The 21,879-nt window shown below is 34.1% G+C and overlaps 1 protein-coding gene across 1 annotated transcript in view; it reads left to right on the top strand.

Moving 5' to 3' along the window:
- COL5A2 (collagen type V alpha 2 chain) overlaps positions 1-21,879 on the top strand; it is a 143,425-nt gene that overhangs the window by 62,533 nt on the left and 59,013 nt on the right. Inside the window, exons 2-7 of the mRNA XM_019931536.3 lie at positions 4,116-4,340; positions 8,778-8,791; positions 13,172-13,204; positions 14,585-14,617; positions 16,272-16,325; positions 21,316-21,426. Of these exons, the coding sequence (XP_019787095.2) occupies positions 4,116-4,340; positions 8,778-8,791; positions 13,172-13,204; positions 14,585-14,617; positions 16,272-16,325; positions 21,316-21,426 (470 nt within the window). The remainder of the gene's footprint in view (positions 1-4,115; positions 4,341-8,777; positions 8,792-13,171; positions 13,205-14,584; positions 14,618-16,271; positions 16,326-21,315; positions 21,427-21,879) is intronic.

Below are 21,879 nucleotides of genomic sequence, written 5' to 3' on the forward strand. Positions count from 1 at the left end.
AACACGTCTGGCTCCCAAGGAGCTCACAGTCCAGTGAGAGAAAATGGTCTGAACAAACACTTGTTTGAATAAGAGATTTAAAATTTCTGTGATATGCGAGCACATTATTTCTACAAGGAAGATCTTTAGTTAATGTCTACAGAATGTCCAGCATGGGCTTAGGAGCGTTTATTTCATATCTTTTTCAAAATTTTTAGGTAGACCCCAATAATTTAATATTAAAAATAGAATCACATCTCTCTTGGACAGTCAAAGGTTTCAATAAGGCCATTTCTATACAGACTTTTTTGCACAAGTATAATTATATGAAGGAATGTAGCCCTAGGGTGTGGGCCATAGTTGTCAAGCAGCAGCAGTTCTGATGTCTGAGTTTCTAATTATCTATTATAATAAGATGGTGGATTTGTTCTGCCATCTAGTGATTAAGAACTGAATTCTTACAAATAAATTTAAAAGCACCTAATCTTTGTGAGAAGACAAATCTCTGAGGATATATGAGAAACACAGGACATTGAGTTACTCTCAAACAAAACATGGTCAGATAAAATACATCTCTTTTCTCTAAGAGATTAGTGCCAAGATGTTTGTGGTAATGACTTTGCAATGGATTGGTTTAATTTGTTGGAACATTTGATAAGGGTGAAAGAATCATGTAGCTTGGAAGATAAAATTTTTGGAAGTTACAACACCATGGAAGATTACAAAATAATGGCAATACAATCAGATATCTATAGGCTTCCTCAATTTTAGGAAAATTAAGGAAACATACATAGAAAAAATACAAGTTTCAAAGTATTTTGATTTTGGAATTCTTTTTCAGATTTTATAAGAAATAGTTTTTAAACTTCTGGACCTTCAATTAAGGTTAATGTCAGCTTGCATTATTTTATGATTTCTATAGAGGAATCAGGAGGGTGGTATTGACCCTCTCAGAATGTCATATGAGAATTCTTACTTAGTTATTTTTTAATAATATTGTCATTCATAAAATAATTATGTCATGACTACTTTACTGTAAATTGGCTGCAATTTTGCTTCCTATTTTACTTTTCTTTTTCATTTAAATAAACATCTTTGTAGAAAACAGAAGGGGCAACCTAATCATAAGGTACACAACTACCACGTACAAACTTGAGAACTGCAAGACACCCTGTATTTTCTACCCAGTGTTTCTTTGTACATGTCTTTCATTCAGACACGAAAAATTAGAGTTCACTGAGTTTTTGTGCCCTCTGTGATGTGCATGGATTCTGTGCCGGGGAAGAGAGGGCAGGTTTTAGCAGCGAATGTGGTTTTTCATCTCCTTGCCATTTAAAAGCACTCCAACTAACTTTCCACATCATATTAAATTTAATTATAAATTCTCAGGGAGAAAAGGACCAGTGATGACTCAGAGTATAAAACTAACTTTTAACACTGTCATTTAAAGCAAGTAATATAGTGCCCGTTGGATTGAGGTCATGCTGTCTTAAACTTTCAGGAAGAAACTGACCTTCTGTGAGTTAACACAGACTGAGAGAATGTGTCTTTTTATTCCAACCATGAATGAGCCACAGAGAACAGGATAACTCACCCCTGAAGAGTCTCTCACATATTTTAATGATGTTTAATCAACAACATCATTGTATGTCATCTCGTTTTTTGTTTTTCACATTCACTACTTCCCCATATATAATTGTTTCATCAGTGAAATTGAGATCTACTTCACAATGATAGTATATATTTTTGAGAACGGAATAAATATACTTCCAATATTTTGCACATGCAGTCCTAGGCACATACCCACTTAACCCTCAGTAGATACGTGTGAACACTTTTACCTCCCAGGGTGGGGGAAGGGAGAAGCAAGCTAACAGAACTTGTGGTGTATCTCATTTTCAGTCAGTGGTATTCAGTGCTTGTGATTGGATATTTCTTTCTCAATCAAAAAATTTAATGAACAAAGTTATTCTTTTTTTACTTAATGGAGTAGTTCGATGGACTATGGGTGTAAGTCCATTTCTATATAGGTTGTGTTTTGTGAAAACATTCACCATGGAACTACATTGTTTCAAAGTGATTTTTCTTCTAAAAGTAACACTGCTTATTTGATGTACAAATTTCTTATGTTTTCCAAAATAGTTCTGCATGAAAGCATATTAAAGCAGGATACTTATTTTCTCCTTAGTTTAAAATGCCTATAGTAATGCTGGATAGACAGAGCCAATATTGTTTTATTGAGTAGCTATATATTATGTGATAAATATCTTTTGATGAAAATGAAACAGATTAGAAACTTCGTGCTCTTCTTATGAATAACACAGAAGCCAGGATGTGGTGTCATGCTCTGAAAACAATTTTCCATTTACCAAATATGTGATGAAAGACTAAATATGTGAGGCAAAGTATTCCATAGAGCAGTGAGAAGAATGCTATCCAAGAAAAACTTTCTGAAGTTAAGAAGATGGATATTTGGACTAATGTCTTTAAACTGAAATCATTTTCATCCGTAGTTCTATATTAGCATTTGACTATATTTATTGTGATAAATATATAAATATAACTAAATATATTTCAAAAACTAATTGTAAATGCATTTTTAAATTTTTAGTTTTATTTTTGTAAAGTGCAAAGTTAGTGCTGGTGCAGTTAAATTAGTGAACCATAATTTAGATTCATTCATTCATTCATATCCACCCATTGAACAAGTATTTGTTGGATGTTGGCTCTATGCAAGGTATGATGTCAAGGTTTAGAAATACCGTGACGAACAAGACACACTAGTTCTTACCTTCATAAAATTTACTGTCTAGTGGTGGAAATAAGAACATAAACAAGGGAAAAAAATGAATACTAATTGTGATAAATCTTATGAAGGCAGTGATTTTTGCCTAGCCATTCCATTTTAGTAAATATTTAATTACCTTGCATATAATACAAAATGAATGAATCACTGGATGGATGGGTGAATGGGTTCTTTAAGGAGTTCTGTGAAGCATTTCAATTCGGTGAAGGAAGTCTACTTTTATAGGGTAGTCAGAGAAGAATTGTGGGGGGCAGGTGACAATTAAGCAAACCATGATAGTGAGCTATCAGAGTCTGAGTTGAGGGATGGAAAGGTAGTGCTAGGCAAAGGGGTCAAGTTGTACAAGGACTGGGAGGGAGGGCCTTTGGGCTTGAAAAAGGAGCTTTGAATTGAAGTAGTTGGAAAGCTCCTGAAGGAATTAAGCAAGGATTATATGATCCACATTATGTTTTAAAATACTATAGTTTTGTTTCTTAAGAATCACAAAGTTAAAGATGTAATATATGTGTTTATTTTATAGTAAATGTGTAAGAGAACTACGATGTGTATAACTGTGTGTATGTTTTCCAAATCTGCATTAAATTTTTATCTAGATATAAGAAAAGTATTTGGCAGATATTAGGTTATAGCTTACCATACTGTTTTGGTTGTGACTTTCCTTAATTAATTTTTTTTCCTTAATTAATTTTGATGCAAAGATAATGAATGCATTACCTGTATAAGCTTTGCATTTCCACTACAGTTTAGGAAGCACCTTTAGTTTCGGATGTTTAGTGGAAATCTATTCCATGAAATGGATCACCATTATTCTTTTTTACCTTAATGCTTAAAATGAATTTAAGTTTTTCCTCATGGTATGAGAATATATATTGTCTTCTGTTGTTGTGGGATTTACTAATGGAAAATTTCTGGTCAGTTTAAAGTCACATAGGGTTCACCAGACACTGAAATTTTGTATTCTCTTTGGAACTGTTCTTTTCCTGCTTTTCAAATGGTTTATTTTGATCCTTCTGACATGATCTTACCACGTTTGGTTATTTGTATCTTCAAAAATGACTTTGGGAAGCCTCTCTGACTTAGTATACTTAACTTTGGATCACTTTTCCCCCCCATCATGCTAGAATATAAGTATCATAATAATTTAATTGTGAATTACATGCTTTGTCTTTAAATACTAATGAAGTAAGTTCATCTGTGTTTTGCCTCCTTAGGAAGTTATTGCTTAGCCCAGAGTTTTTTAGAACCCACAAGATGACTCACCTTCTTAAATATTTCCCAGATTTCAAAATTTCAGAAGATTACTAACCTCCTTTTTTTCTTCTTATTTTAGAAGGATATGGTGAAGAAATAGCCTGCACTCAGAATGGTCAGATGTACTTAAACAGGGACATTTGGAAACCTGCCCCTTGCCAGATCTGTGTCTGTGACAATGGCGCCATTCTTTGTGACAAGATACAGTGCCAGGATGTGCTTGAATGTGCTGACCCCGTAACTCCCCCTGGGGAGTGCTGTCCTGTCTGTCCACATACAACTGGAAGTAGCAATACCAATTTTGGTAAGAATACTTAGGGCCAACTCAGAACTGGTCCAATGATTCATCTTTATAGTAACAGTGTTTTTTGCTGTCAGAACTCAGCAACCCAAGAAAACAATCAAGCCACTATTCAGTGGTCTTTGGGGTTAATAATTTCTCTCACTCACTTTATCTAACAGTAATGAAAATAAAGTTATTTCTTGTCTTCTTAAAAACCAGGGAATTTTTTTGGCTGCATTTTAAGTGGTTATGTCTAATTTGAGAATTCCTTGTAGTACTTAAGATGGTCATTTGTTACCCTATCCATGCTGGGCGCCTCCAAGATATTTGTTGCTTTTCTGTGAAGTCCATTAATATCTAAGAGGAGATCTAGAAACACATTTCTCTTCCCTGGTGCCAGCTTTGACCTTGGTAATGGAATAATAATTTCTAATGTAATTTATTGCCACAGCACCCTCTATTACAGTGGCTCAGAAATGCAGAATGCTTTTAATGTTGGCTAAGAAAGACGAGAATGAAATGGATTTCCTTGAGAAAACAATGATATAAATTACTGGTGTTTAAAACTTCTTTTTTGGAGAAAAGTGTCTGTGTTTAACATAGCCTGTGTATTTGAGTAACATGTTAGAAAAACTTCCATATAAGAGAAACAAGTTCATATTTATGTGTTTTAGTGAACCAGGTAAGATTAATATTAAACTTTTAGGTTATTTGTTTTAGCAGTCATGAATGGAGACTTGCATGCATCCTTGTCAAGACAGTGCCAAGGCTTTATTTTTTCCCCAAAATTTCACTGCAAATAACAACAAATATGATGAAGTATTCAAAAGTAATTTCATGGAAACATTACACAGTAATTTACCAATTATCCTCTTGGGTATCTTTCAACAGTGACAATTTGCCTGGAATAAATACCCAAACTTAATTTCTAGCCAGGTAATACGGAAGATATAATGGGAAGAATTAAAAACAAGACACCAAAGGGCTACCTGAAGTAGATACAATCTGCACAGAATCCCCAGGAGTAAAGCAAAATTAAACCTGTGGGAATAAGCAAGTAGTATGTTGGGACAATGGTGGCAAATATCAAAAAACAGAGCAAAATACACAACTTCCTACAAATAGGTGGTTTACGGAAGCCCAATTTATTCCAAGATGAATAATGAAAAAAAAAAAGAGATGACAACAGCATTGATACAAAGATACTATAAGGAAAAATGTAGGACAGTTTAACGAAATTTATGAGATAAAGAACACACTAGTAAATATACTATCACAGAACAGATAAAAATTCTGACCATTTAACCATAAACTAAATAAAACTTAATGAAGTAATTGAAAGAAAGAACGTCATAAATTAGAAATACAAAAGGAAGAAATAATGAGTCAATAAGTAGAAGGATAACCAAATCATCATAGGGAAATGAAGATGAAATAGGAAGGTGCACAAGGAGAATTGATACTGCAGAAAATACAATAAGGGATGTAGAAAATAGAAATGAGAAAAGTAAAAATAAAAAATAGGGAAAAGGATTTGAAAGAAAATAATATAGAAGATATGTAAAGGATAGCCCTAAAGAAGAATCCCAAAGAAAAAATAAATGCAATAGAGCAGAACAAATAATGACATAATCCAATAAAACTTTTCTGGAGTAAAATTAAACTTTCATTTTTGATATTGAAAAAGGAAACCAAGTGGCTAAAAAAATTGACCCAGAAGAGTCAGCATAGAGACATATCTTAGTAAAGTTATTAAACTTTAAAGAAAAAGAGTCTTTTGGAAAATCAGTGAAAAAGAATGGATAAATTCTAAAATGAAAAACTATTCAGATTAGTCACAGGTTTCTCCATAGTAATAATATTCAATACCAGAAGAAAGTGGAACAATATCTACATGTTTCTCAAGGAAAACAATATGTGGAACCAAAGTTTAAAGATAAATCCATTCTCTCCTTCAAGTATAAAAGTTATGGAAAAAACAGTAAAACACACAGGAACTCTGGGAATCTTTCCATAAATTTCTTAGGGAAACTAACTATGGGACAAACGCAAGACAACCGAGTTAATTGGTGAAATTGTCAAAGAACTGGCATGAGCATTGATATATTTAACTCTAGAAGGAGACTAAAACAAAAGTGCAGTTTAGGGTGACGATGGGAATGTAAATGTTACTGAATCTGACAATATAGAAATAATACAACTAATAATAAATAATGAGAGAAGACAAAAAGGGGCAAAGTAGAGTTGAGTTTGCTAATTCCTCACCTTTAAGAGGCAGAAGTCAAAGAATATCATTGAAAGCTGACAAATCATATAGAAGAAGTATAGTAGCACATTTAACACCACAGAGATAAATACTAGGGCATTTTCTGTCTTAAATTGCGTGCTGGAAGAAAGTGTGGGGGTCAGAGAACAAATAGGAAGCACTGTAATTTTTATCACTGCTCATTTTAATAGAGCTAACAGAAACTGTCTAAATAAAGATATGAGTAATATAAAAGAATAATGTTAAATAGTAGAGCCAATATATGAATCTTCTCAAACATCAGAAAGACTAACATACCAAACAATACAAATGTTCTTGAAAACATTATGAAACATTTTTTTAAAATATAATGAAAAATCTACAGCTATATTCTTAAAAAATTGAAAAAGAAAGAATAAAATTATGTGCATTTAGCATCCATCTCAAAAAATTAGAAAAAGAACAACAAAATAAGCTGAAAATAAGCAGAAGAAATTCATAAGGAAAAAATGAGTTGAAAAGTGAGAAAACTGAAACACAGTAGAAATATGTAAATTCAAAAGACAGTACTACAGGAAATCAACAAAATAAATTAACCATAAAATAAGAAATGGTAATGGGGAAATGACCAAATGAAAACAGAGAACATAAAAGAATAATAAAAGGTTTCTCTGCACAACTTTATGCTGATAAATTTGAAAACCTATATGAAATGGATACCTTTCTAGGAAAATATAATTTGCTAAAACTAGCCCTGGTAAAAGGAGAAAAAGTGAGCACACAGATTTCCCTAGAAGAAATAGAAAAATTTGTAAAGCAGATAGACCTACAAAATGTAGCAGATGATTTCACAATTGTGCTAAACCATTACAAAACAGATTATTTTAATGCTGTTTAAGCTCTTCTAGAACATGCAAAGAGAAGGCATACTTCTAATGACTTGTTATGAATGAAGTACATCCTTGATAGCCAAATGTGGCAAAATTGCACAAAAAAGAAAACTATAATCATATAAATTTACTTAATATTTTTAAATTTATTAAAAAACATAAATAAAATATTAAATCTGTTAGCACATTAAAAGGATAATTAGCCATGAAAAAGTAGAGATTATTCCTTAAATAAAAGAATAATTCAATATTGGGAAAGCTATTAATAAAAATAATTAATTAAAAATAATTATCTTAGCAGATCTATTAAAAAAAAATCACATGCTTTTCTCCATAATTGAAGACATTTGGCAAAGGCAAATAAATATTCTTGATATAGATACTTAGTAACTTAGTAATAAATGGCATTTCATTAACATAAAATATTTACATCTCAGCTTAGAAGCTTTATTATATTTAATAATAGAAGCATTACCTTTAATGCTAAGGGCCAACTCAGAATTGGTCCAATGATTCATCTTTATAGTAACAGTGTTTTGTTACAATTGTGTACTTACAAAACCTGAGGGAATAGAGTAAAAAAATACTACAAAACAATTTAGTAAAATAGTGCAGTATAAAATTAACAAATTAATAGATATACTATATACAATTACCTCATAGAATAAATAATAGGAATAAAACTGTCTTATTTATAATAGCAATATATAGGATAAAGTGGCTAAGGATAAACTTCATACAAAATTTGCAAGACCTATCTGAAGAAAACTTTAAAACACTACTAACTCAAATGATGACTTTAATAAATGTAATGTTCTATTATGTTCTTGGTTAGGAAGACTAATAATAGAAAAATTAATAATAGTGACCTCCTGTGAGAAGTGAAATGTGGGAATTAGAGGAAAGGGGACAAGAAGATTTTTCACTGTATAATTGTATACCTTTATTAATATATTTTGGGTTTGTTTTTTTTAACCATGTGAATGAATAGCCTACTCAAAAAAGTATAAAAAACAGAGCATACTGATTGAAGATAATTAGTTATAATTTTAATGGTCAATGTTATAATTTAATGAATTTTAAATACTATATAAAGGATGTTAAGAATAATCACATAACGTCAGAATTTTCCAAAGGGATGTATTATTTTGCCTCCTACGAACATATTGATCCAAAACAACTTTTGAATTATATCTACTGGTGACAGGGAAAGCTGTTTAAGTTAAATTCTGACTCTAAAAATAATTATTGAAATAAATATTTAGGAGACTCTCAGTAACTATATCTGAATAAAATAACATATTTATTCTTTTCTTTTTATAGGTAGAGGAAGAAAGGTAAGTTTTACTTTGCATAGTTTCATTTTTGTAAATTTTTAAAATTCTAACGCTATCCACATAGGACTGTGCTTTGAAGTGTTTGAAAACCTTTTGTAAAGTATAAAGTACCACACAAATATAAATATATGAGCACAGTTTAACTACTTTGATTATAGATTATAGATGCCTCTGGTTTATTCACTTTGTTAATTTTTGTTTATAGATGTTTCTTCCAGAAGATTGTGAATCCCTTAGGAATTGAGACTGTGTCATATTAACCTTTGTATTACTTGCATTTATCACAGCACTTAGTATATACCTTATATATACTAAATGTCTAATTAATGTCTAATTAATTTATTTATTAAGGTCTAATTAATATTTTAATACATTTAATTTAATGTATTAAATTAAATATTTAATACATTTAATATATTAAATGTCTAATGAATGTCTAACAGAAGGAAATAAGGAGGGAAGGAAGGAAGAGAAGGGAGGGTATTAGTTCTACTTCAGTGGAATCGTGGTCTCTCGCCCATTGATTGGGAAGTAAAGATTCATTTAAAAGAATTAATTGAACGTTTTGCCAAACACACATTACCTTCCTTTCTCTCCCCTTCTTCACATTCAAGGAGCCTAAAATCTAATCCGAGAGACAAGCCTTACACTCAAGAGGACAATATTGGGGTATAGCCGTGGTTTAGCCACTTGTCATCTGGACATGGGTAATCCCAGTCAGTGAAGAGAGTTCCAGTCCCTTGGAAGTGCTCTCCGTTTTCTGGTTATGTTGAAAACTATGGAATTTGCTCTGGTCTTATCCAGATGCGCTGGGCACAGGAATCAAGAATGGAAATGAGCAGTCATTCCAATTTTCATGGCAGATTTTAGACAGCAAATTTAAATTCTTTGCCTCTGCATGCAGTGGAACTTTGGTAAAGTGATAATCAGATAATGCAATGCAATACCTTCATGGTAAATGAAGGTGATGCTGTCTATCAAGAGGGGGTCCTTGTCACCTTTACATTTTTTGGTTCAGAGGGCAGCACCATAAATTTGTCTTATTTGACATAAATATCAGTGAAGCTATTTACATTTGAATATATGTTAAAGGAGAAGGACTACAGATTCCAGCTCACATTTCATTTACATCTGAAAGCTATAAAAATATGAAACATAAAGGTTTGAGTATAGGCCTCAAACAAACTAAACAGATAGGTGAATAGGTAGGTAGATAGATAAACAATCTGTGAAATAAAAAAAGAATGACGGTGAGAACTGCCCTGATGTAATCAATTTGATTTGGTTAGTAATCACCCAATTTGCTGAGGGACAACTGTCAGGCTATGTCATTTAGTTTACTGCCTTTTCCCAAAGGTGGAATGGGACAGCTGGACACACTCAAAACAGCTGTTAATTTAGCATGCTTTAGTTATGTGCTACTGTCTTCATAACCCTGTTATTTATTATCAAGCGTCATCAGAAATATGAGAGCAGAGTAATATTATATAAATACATTTTGTGCTTGGTTTCTATAAAATTGATTTTTATTTATAATTCATTCATTCATGTTAACCCCCAAATAATTACTGAGCCCTTGTTAAAATCCTGTGGGAGGCAAATAATACAGATGACATGATGCTGGGAAAAATGCTGTGACTGCTTCCATGGTAACGGCATGCTATAAAAGTGATGAGGCATGTCCACAGAGCATTAAGTGATGAATAACAGATGAGAAGTAAAATAAACTGTAATTCTCATCTGAATCTGAGTACTTGAATTTTATGTTTCCCAGGGGTATGGAAATCAAGTTTAGTAAAATTATCATTCCACATAAATTGATTTATTCAAAGCCCATATTAACAAAAGCAACAAATATTTACATATATGGCTTATTTCCAAAATAAGAAAAATCATAGAATCATTAGATAAATTTGTTATCAGAACCTGATAAGAGAACATTTAATCCCGTATCAAGTATTGTGGAACAATAGGAGGCTCATTTTTCTAATTTTGCCTGAAATAATTTCTCCTCCCTTCTTACTTGTTTTTCTAGACTTGTTCCTAAAAGGAACATTTTCTTCAGTATCATTCTCATAAACTCCTTTATTTATTGGACACAGATTTGCATACCATCTCTGAACAATTAAAATGCTCTTAATATTTCAAAGAAAGCTCTTTTAGCTCTTAAAAGGTTAGCTTTTAGCTCTTAAAAGCTCTTTTAGCTCTTAATTTGTATTACTTTCATGTTAAAAGTGGAAAGACCTAGTCTAGAAGTTAGTGCAGAGATAAGCCTGTTCTACTTTGCCTCCCATATGTGTTGATCCCCTATTCCTCTAGTCTTTTTGTAGGTGTGCTTCAGTCTACCTTGAAGCATCCTCCTGCCTCTGTAGAGCCATTTCCAATACTTTTTTTTTTTTTAAACATCATTATTGGAGTATAATTGCTTTACAATGGCGTGTTAGTTTCTGCTTTATAACAAAGTGAGTCAGCTATACATATACATATATCCCCATATTACCTCCCTCTTGTGTCTCCCTCCCACCCTCCGTATCCCACCCCTCTAAGTGGTCACAAAGCACTGAGCTGATCTCCCTGTGCTATGTGACTGCTTCCCACTAGCTATCTATTTTACATTTTGTAGTGTAGATATTAGTCCATGCCACTCTCTCACTTCGTCCCAGCTTACCCTTCCCCCTCCCTGTGTCCTCAAGTCCATTCTCTACGTCTGCATCATTATTCCTGTTCTGCCCCTAGGTTCTTCATAACCTTTTTTTTTTTTTTTTTTTTAGATTCCATATATATGTATTAGCATACAGTACTTGTTTTTCTCTTTCTGACTTACTTCATTCTGTATGACGGACTCTAGGTCCATCCACCTCATTACAAATAACTCAATTTCGTTTCTTTTTATGGCTGAGTAATATTCCATTGTATATATGTGCCACATCTTCTTTATCCATTTATCTGTTGATGGACACTTAGGTTGCTTCCATGTCCTGGCTATTGTAAATAGAGCTGCAAAGCATTTGCAATACTTCTGAATTCTCAGTTTATTCCTGACTTCATGAGTATTAGCTGCCTCAGCATTAGAATCAGCAAGTACAATCAGGGTACTGTTCTGTCATTGAGTCCATCATTAAGACTGTCAAGATTGTAAAATAATGTTTTAAATGAAGACAACATCTAAGAGTAAAATACTGAGGCATTGATTAGGTAAACCAACTCAGGTACATGATGGAAAACTAAGATTACCAGAATGTTAACAGTGATTATCTCCTGGGCATGAGTATGATATTTAGTTTATCTCTCTGTTTCCTCTATTTAACAATTCCCTACTATGAACTCATGTTCTTTATATAATCAGATATAAGAACAGTATATGTAAAAGGAGAAATTTAATAAAAGAGAATTCATTATCGTTGCATTTTCTATAGTTTGGGTATAAGCCTCAATGCATTCATTCTCTGTAATTGCCTAGGAAAAAACATTTTTCATAGTGTATTAATGAAAATTAATATATTAATTAATTTATTGAGAACTTCTGTGTGTCCAGCTGAGAATATAAAGTAGACATAATCACGACCTTGGGGAGACCAAAATCTGTTGGAAGACAAATTCTGAAATAAATAATGCAAGCAAGTACGTGATACAGTAGAGGTATATAAAGATTCAATTCATCCAATATTATTTAAACTATATACTTGACATCATGCTATAAGAATGCAGTTTTTGATAATCTAAAGTTCTAAGAATCAAAAGAAATTCCATCTATATCTGTTGTGTTAGCTACATCTATTATAAGAGCAAATTAAACTTCCTGACTTTATTTAAGTTCTGATAGTTTCTTGTGTTATTTTTTACTTTCCTGTTCAGTTAATGTTTTTTCTAGATTTTCCACAGATATTGAGAATTACCTGACTAATATTATTATGTCCTTTCTTTTCTTTCCTTTTTTTTTCTTAAAAGACAGCCATACATCTCTTGTTATTTCTCATATTCTTCCATGAGTTAAAAAAAAGGGATGACAGGTTTTTCAGGAATGGCATCTGATAGGTTACTAAAAGCTAGGTGGCATGTAATATGAGTGTGAAAATTCAAATATGTCCACATTTCTGGATTTTCTCTTTGGGTTTGTTTACTGTAAAAACTGAAGGGAAACAACTTTACACATTTCACACATTGGATTAATTTTCTTTTCATGTCTTTGAGATTAGTGTTTTTTCATGAATAATGTCTGACTAAATATTTTAAAGATTGATTGTTAACTTTTTTCTCAATTTATTTTTTTACCTTTCTTACACAGAAATTTCCAGTGTTTATGTGGAATATTCTAATATGACATGTTAATGCTCAACAAGCCACATATTTTGCTAATTGAACTTTTATTTTGTTTCATAGGGACAAAAAGGAGAACCAGGATTAGTGCCTGTTGTAAGTATATATGTATATACTGCTTTCATGTACCATTGATAAACTTAGTTATAGCCTTGTATTGATATATTATTGCTTATATACATACTTTCAAAAACAGGGAATTTATTTATGACCAAGTTTTTAGTATAAAAGAAGCAAACCAAAATAGATCAATTCTTTTTTTTTTTTTAAATTTATTTATGGCTGTGTTGGGTCTTCATTTCTGTGCGAGGGCTTTCTCTACTTGTGGCAAGCGGGGGCCACTCTTCATCATGGTGCGCGGGCCTCTCACTATGGCGGCCTCTCTTGTTGCGGAGCACAAGCTCCGGACGCGCAAGCTCAGTAATTGTGGCTCACGGGCCCAGCTGCTCTGCGGCATGTGGGATCATCCCAGACCAGGACTCAAACCCGTGTCTGCTGCATTGGCAGGCAGATTCTCAACCACTGCGCCACCAGAGAAGCCCCTAGATCAATTCTTTAATACAATATTTCATATTTATTTTTCACAATTTCCTGACTTTTATTGTCGCATGACTAAAGGTGTAAATTAGGGTTTTACAAAATTAAATATAATGTATGTGAATATAAAGTGATAGTTAAGATATACATTTTTTATAGTATAAATAGCCATATAATTCAAACAGAAAGGCATGATTTAATGTGCCACACTTCTGGAAATATGTTATGCCATTATCCTGATTTAAATTCCATAGTGTGTAAGAGTTCTTAAGAGTTATTTAGACTTGTAGATGATCAAAAAGTGTATCATTAAAGAGGATGAAAGTTCTTCACCACTCTCCTAGATTTTAAAGGAGTTATCATCATTTTGTCAAGACAGAAGTATAACATGTTGATTTATTTGACAATATTTGCATTTTTGCTTTGCTTTTCAATTGGCTTGTCTTTAACAAAGATTCCCTAAAAAGTAAACCGTTCATATTGTTTTCTTTCATTTAAAAACACAATGTCTAAGGTGCTGTTTTAAGCGCTTTCCAAATATTTATTTGTGTGTCTTCACAACAACTCTGAGAGGGAGGTAATTTCATAATCATTATCACCATTTTACAGAAGAGGGACCATAAGTACAGAGATGGTAATTAATTAGTCCAAGGTCATACAACTGGTAAAGGAAGGGATGGAGTTAGGATTTGAACCCAGGCCTCTTGGCTCCAGGATTGGTGCTCTCAATCACTATACCAGTACTGCCTCCCTATATTAGAGTTTAAATTAGATAATGTCTTAGCTTTATAGGCTAGGAGGAAATGGGCATCAACTATCAACATCTATTTGTTCTAAAAAAATTCACTGGGCTTTTGTTGTTCTTATTTGTTAGACTATTAAGTTTTCGAAAACTCTTTAGAAACTTTATCTTTACATATTATCTTGTTTATCATTTAGGTAACAGGCATACGTGGACGTCCAGGACCCTCAGTAAGTAGTTTCCTCCAATATTCATGGTACTCTTAAGTTCTTTGAGATACTGAATCTTTATGGATATTATATCTATGAAAAGACAACAGACTATAAAATAATGATGCTTGATTTCTTGAAACATTTTGTTTTGAAACATCCTCAAGTTTAAGAAGTCCTTTGCAGCAGTGAATGATGTTGATGAACCCTAATTAGGTTAACTGGACTCATTGAAATTAGGGCATATTAGTCTGTTGTTTGACAATGATTAAGGGTAGACTCCTTTTATCTGTTTAATGAAACAAACTGTTAATTTCATCTGTTACTATAAAATTAAATCATATATTACATTAGAGTTTGAGAAATTATGCATCAGATAGCATATTTCTGGTTTAGCGTAAAAGACTATTGATTTCAGGTTTGGATTAATGGTAGCATTCACAGGTAACCAGATGGATAAGACACACACACACACACACACACACACACACACACGCACACACACAATTCCTGTAAATTTTAAAACACAGTAAATTAACATAAGTGAAATACTGATACGCTTTAACAGACCTGCTATAGTCCTTCTGAAGCTTTTGCTTTTAAACAATACTGTATGTTGACTTGAGTAAATGAACAGTCTAATTTTTACAACTTGATTGAAACTCTTTTGAAGAGAAATAAAATTCTCCTGGCAACTGTCATTTTCTGGGGAAAAAAAGGTTAATTTAAGATATCAGCACAAAATGCCACTTTTGAAATATAATAATTTGTTATTTAAAAAATATATATTTATTTATTTGGCTGCATTGGGTCTTAGCTGTGGCGTGTGGGATCCTTTGTTGCAGCGCGCAGGCTCTTTATTGCGGTGCGTGGGCTTCTCTCTAGTTGCGGTGTGCGGGCTCTCTGGTTCTGGCTCACGGGCTCTGGAGCACGCGGGCTTAGTTGCCCCGCTGCATGTGTGATCTTAGTTCTCCGACCAGGCATCAAACCCGCGCCCCCTGCACTGGAAGGCGGATTCTTAACCACTGGACCACCAGGGAAGTCCCAATCATTTGTTATTTTAATAGAGAAATAACTGCAATTACCATTTGGAAAATTCTCAGTGGATTTTAAATATACGATGGAGATGATGCAATTCTAAATCAAGTTAAAAAAAAGATACTAGATACTTGAAGGCACACAAATTAATAGTAGAATAAGAGGCATTTCTTTCCATTGCTTTCATCAGCAACTTGAATAGTGATGAACAGTTTGGGATATCATGTACCAATATGAACTCATACATTCCGTCAGAAAATTGGAAATCTGGAGTTTGTATGATTTTGTAGTTCTCAAATCTGAATCGTAAGTTTTTGTGTCTGAGACAAGACAGCAATGAAACAATCCTTACAAATTTACAGTTATTGTTCAAACTAGTATATATAGCTCATTGGGCACCACGATTTTACACTTCTTTTCAAGTCTTTAAGCTTCAGTGCTAAAAAAAAAACAGCCTTTCTATGCACACAGAGCTTTTATATACACATGGGTTTATTTTCTGTAGTCTTCAACTGAATTAAACTTAAAAAAAATGTGATATTTCTGTTTTCCAATTTTCTTATATCGGTAAACCTTTAAAACAAAAATGTCTGAAGTATATATGTTTTGCAGGCATAACCATTGTTTTCTGTTTTAGGGACCTCCAGGATCACAAGGACCAAGAGGAGAGAGAGGCCCAAAAGGAAAACCTGTAAGTTGACAGTGGAGTTCCCTTTTCGCGAATTGTACTGTGTACTGCATAAGCCCGTCTACACTCCCTGGATGCAGCAAAGAGCCAGTGGCACCATTCGTTTCTCATTTCTATTAAACGTGACATAGAATTCAGGTCATGCGGTAATTGCGTATCGATCCTGATTCAGAGGAAAGCATCACATGCTAATAATTACCTAACATCTTCTTAGATAACACATGATATTTATTTGTCCTTTAGGGGATCAAATTAAAATAAAGTAGAATCTAAGGAAACATAATGAGTACCTCATGTTGTTTTCAGAGGTTGTAAATCATGACTTAACAATGCCAAGAATGCATTGTTGAGATAAAACACCCAAGTTCTGTGATCTGTGGTTGCTACAGGAATAACCAAATAGGATAAAGGAAAAAGAAATTATTAGAGGACAAAATTTTCTTTCAAGTGGTTGTGTAATGAATTTATTTCCCAAGTAACACTGGCTTTTTCACTGAGCGGCTGCTGCGGAGCTATCAAAGGAGTAATTTTAAACATCAACAAATTCATTACCAAAGGGAACATCTTTAAATTTAAATAATCAATTCTATATTCTTGAGATAAGACATGAGGTTATCATATAATACGTGCCAGATTTTTCTCTTATTACCAAGTCCTACTGTAGCAATTCTTTTGTTTTTTTTATATCTCACCCTCAAAAACTTATGTCCTTTATGTACTAAATACCTAGACGAATTTGTATATTGCTGTCATTATCCGTGTTACAATCAGAAAAATTTCTACTGCTTAATTTTCTGTCTAATGATATCTACTAAAATTTAACTCTCTATGGATTTTTAACCTTCCAAAGATGTATTTATCCATATCTAAATGGGAAAAATAGATGAGCCAGGAAGGAAAAAACAACCTTAAATATATAAATAAGGATAAAACATATTTTTAGATCATGTCGCTAGGAACTCTTGCCACTGGTTTCATCTTTGATACTGTTTTTTGCTTCTACACATTTCACCAAGTATAGAGTGACGCCAGTACTGTTTCCAAACCACAGCTGGAGTTATGGATGGTATTTGCAGGTATGCAGGTAAATGACAGTGGCCCCAAGGAAGGAGTTCATAGCCATGTAGGTGGGCAGCAAAGCTGTGTCCCAATTCCCTTCCCTTATGGCCCATTCTCCTTTGCTGTTCTGCTGAGCTACCTCACCGGTGTTGGTAGCTTAAATGCTGTTGGTAGATCTTCAGATGTCTGTCCAGGGTCTAGGATGACAGAGACAGGTGGAAGATGACTTCAGTTGGGTGGAGGGTGGGTGGTCACGCAGAAAACACTGTGTATCAATGTACTTGTGCCCAGAATAATTGATAAAACTGAGTCCTAAGTCTAGGTAGAAGTTGCTGTGGAATTAGTTGCTGGAATTCCAGAATTTCTGTTAGGATTCAGTGAATCTACTCCTCAGTCCTCTTACTCTTCTCTCCTCAACTTAGTATGTTATATGCTCCATTTCCTATCTTGGTTAAGTCTGAGACAATCAATGTGAATTGCGTGTGTGTGTGTGTGTGTGTGTGTGTGTGTGTGTAAAACTTCGAGGAGTAGTTATTTACCTGGAATCAAGCAAGACAGTCCTGGCAGATACCCAAGTAGGAAATTTGTTCCTCTCTTAATCCTAGCAAGCAGTGGTGTGATGGTAAATGTTTAATGACTGACTTATTTTAAAAAAAAAAAAAGGTCATGAAGAACCTAGGGGCAAGACAGGAATAAAGACACAGACCTACTAGAGAATGGACTTGAGGATACGGGGAGGGGGAAGGGTAAGCTGTGACAAAGTGAGAGAGTGGCATGGACATATATACACTACCAAACGTAAAATAGATAGCTAATGGGAAGCAGCCGCATAGCACAGGGAGATCAGCTCGGTGCTTTGTGACCACCTAGAGGGGTGGGATAGGGAGGGTGGGAGGGAGTGATTCACTGTTATAAAGCAGAAACTAACACACCATTGCAGAGCAATTATACTCCAATAAAGATGTTTAAAAAAAAAGAATATGCCTGTAGCTTTTGCTGATTTCCCTGGTGTAAATACTCCCACCAGGGCTGTTTTCAAGATACTGGCATGACGTCATAAGATACCTATAGGTAGAATGTTTTGCCTCAGGTCCCAAGACTTGCAGGAGATGCTTACCTGGACAAAAGCTGTGGCTGACACAATATAGGCTGGTACTGCAGTCATAAATACCATTTTTCTCCCCTTACTTCATTACCATCAAACACTACAAAAGCTCATGAAGTAGAGCACAGTTTCTCAATCTTAACACCACTGATGTTTGGGGCCAGATCATTCCTTATGCGTTGTAGGATGTTTGGTAGCATTCCTGATTTCTACCCACTAGATGCTAGTAGAAACACCTGCCCCCCTCCCTCATACAATTGGAACAAATAAAAACGTGTCTTGGTGTTGCCAAATGTCCCCTGGCAGTGGGGAGTGGGGGAGGGGAGCAAATTGCTTAAGATTGAGAACTACTGATATAGAGATACTCTCTTGAAGCCCTCATTACTAGCCAATGATCATAATGACTGTCTCTCATCACATATCCTTAGTTTTAAGTGTATTGTCCTGGTAAATTCATAGTGACAAACCTGTCAGGAGGTAGACAGTCAATGGTGTGATGAGTTCTAATTGCACAAGACACAACCTCTATAGGTCTCTTCCCTCATCTGTAAAATGGGGAATATACCAGTTATTACCAACTCTAACATTTCATTGTGTGTGTGTGTGTGTGTGTGTGTGTGTGTGTGATACTACTAACCATCAGTGAATAAAGTTCTTTACAATTTGGGGTCATTATTATTCCTTTCTATTTGTGAATGTTTAAATGTTGCCACCTAGTGGCAATGTACAAGTACTTTTTATTGTGGTTTGCTGCCTGAGATAGTGGAGTATCCTGGGGGATGGGAAGGAATGATTATAAATAGAATACTTACCTTAATATAAAACTTATGTGATTCAGCACACTTGGAAATATGAAAATATATATTTTAATGTATTCTAAAGTTATAATTTTTGTTTTAAATATTTACCAGCAAAATATGTATTATAATATTTTTTCTTATTTTCACTTATAATCTTGCTTATTATGTTCACTTAATTTTGGATAATTTTCACAAGTTTTTATTAATTTTAATCTCAATTTGTATAAAAGTAAATCATGTAGGCTATTTAGAGGATATACCATGAAGGCACAGAATGCATCATTAAGTCAATGAAAAAGTGAACTGTCTTCAGAGCAGACTTTGAAACATGATTTTTAATCACAGAGGGCTGGGGGAAGGACACAAGTTTTTGAGGATTAATATTGCCCAAACCTCTCTCTACTTGCACTGGAACTAAATGTAGTTTTTGGTTTTTCTTTGGAAATCTCTTTGGGAGCAGAGAGAATGTTTTAGCTCATTTTTTGTATTAACCAAACCTGGTTATCAATTAACAATTTCACATTTTAAAAATACATTAAGAGTTTTCCACATGTAATAGTCTGAGGAGGTCAGACTACTATGTTTTCTATGCCACCACTGACAATATACACTTCCAGCTCACGGTGTCACATTCATATGATCCAGAAGTCCTAGATAGCAATGAAAAATTAGCCTCCATTGTGTAAAATGAAAAAAGAGTGCAGTGAATGGTTAGTGGTTTAGGAGTCAGAAGGGGTTTGATTTTTAAAGGGTGAGAATAACTTTCTGAGAAATTAGTTTTCAAAATGTGAGTTTTCTTAGGCTAAGCGATCTACTTCTATTTGAACACATAAATTTGCTTAATTATTCCACTACTCCAGGAAGTAAACATGTCAAACATGAGTGTTTAAATATATTAAAATATATTAATTAAATTTCTGAATAGCTATTATGCCACCCTCCCCCAGACCATTGTATGCAAACTGCCCCGTCTGCCCCCTCTGCTTGTCCTGCATTTATTCCCTCTGCCGTACCAGCTTATATTTGCTTATTGTGGGCTGGAAGATATCCTCATGCTTAGGCATGAGAAGATTCTTTTACTATTAAACTCTAACTCACTTACCATATTTTTCTTGATCCCTGCTTCTAATTAGTAAAAGTATATTGAGTTTTTTCATCCTTCCTTTCCTTTCTTTGGTCCTGTTAAGAATCTCTAGGGTTAAAAAGCCATAAAATAGTTAACAAGGCTTGTAGGAATGATAAGGTTAGGGGACGGAGCATTTCCAGAACTGAGGACGTGGCTGTTTCCCAACCTGCCTGCAGAATGTGGGCTAGGAGGAGGGTGGAATTCAGCAGCTACAACTCATTGCTCACTGCCCTGAGAAGTAGACTTGGCTGAGTCCCCGTGCCTTTCCCTCTACTTTTCATTGGTCTGGACTACCTTTGGGAGTAGTATGGAAAATAAAGTGTGCCAGACTTCAAGTACTAGAGTAAAGGATTGAAATGTGAAAATGTAATAAGCATATACTGAGTGTCTACTATGAGCCAGGAGCTATGTGAAGCATTAAAAAATTAGAAAGATGAGAAAAACCACAAACCCCAATCAAGGATCCATCACATTCTTTTTTTAAGTGGGGGAAAGTTAAGCAAGAACATACACAGTTAATTTAATCTAAGACAGACAAGTGAATTTAGAAATCATTGATGAGATACCCTGAACAGCAAAACTCAACCAAATAAGGAAGCTTATACTAGAATACTGATGAACTGAATACACTCTTATAATTATTTCAAGAAGGCTCATTACTGGGGGTTTAACACATCAAGAGTAAAATTCTTATCCAGAATGTACCATGTCCCGATGGTAGAGGCTGTGACCAGGGCTGAAATCCGCAGTGTTGGAATAGCTGATGAAATTACTGTAGGTGGCTGGGTTGCTATTTTTAAAAAAATAATGAACACTTTATCTCCATCAAGAAGTCTGGTTTTTGCTTTCAATTAAGTACATATTTGGCAATGGGTTCTAATTTCTACTGGCTTATTTTTCCAGGGTCCTCGTGGTCCTCAGGGAATCGATGGAGAACCAGGTGTTCCTGGTCAACCGGGTGCCCCAGGACCTCCTGGACATCCATCTCACCCAGGACCCGATGGCATGAACAGGGTGAGATGTGTGCATTGTTCAATATCATCTTTAGATAAAATATTAAGTTTTTGATTTATTGTTATGATTTTAAATTGTGTTAGTTCAGATGTTGACCCTTGACTGCAAGAGAAGCTTAAGTGAACACAATACTGCTATGAATAATAATAAAACTAGGAAATCCACAGGGAATTGTTGGAAAATTCGAAGTAGCACTTTTTAAAAGTGCTGCTTCAAATTATTTGTATTTCTCAATGTCAGTTCTGGTCATTGGAATTTTGTACTTTCTGTTGATTCTGAAGGACCAGTAATATTGTTCCCACTATGAATTGATAAGAGAAATATGTCCTTATCCTTTGTTCTCTAGGCTCAGAATGCTGACAAAATCTGTGTCATGTCCTCTACACCAAGAGAGGATGACACATCAAGGATGATGTATATGAAAGAGCCACTGAGTTGACACTAAAAATGCTA

This window comes from Tursiops truncatus, chromosome 7, assembly GCF_011762595.2.
Source record: "Tursiops truncatus isolate mTurTru1 chromosome 7, mTurTru1.mat.Y, whole genome shotgun sequence".
Taxonomy (NCBI): Eukaryota; Metazoa; Chordata; class Mammalia; order Artiodactyla; family Delphinidae; genus Tursiops; species Tursiops truncatus.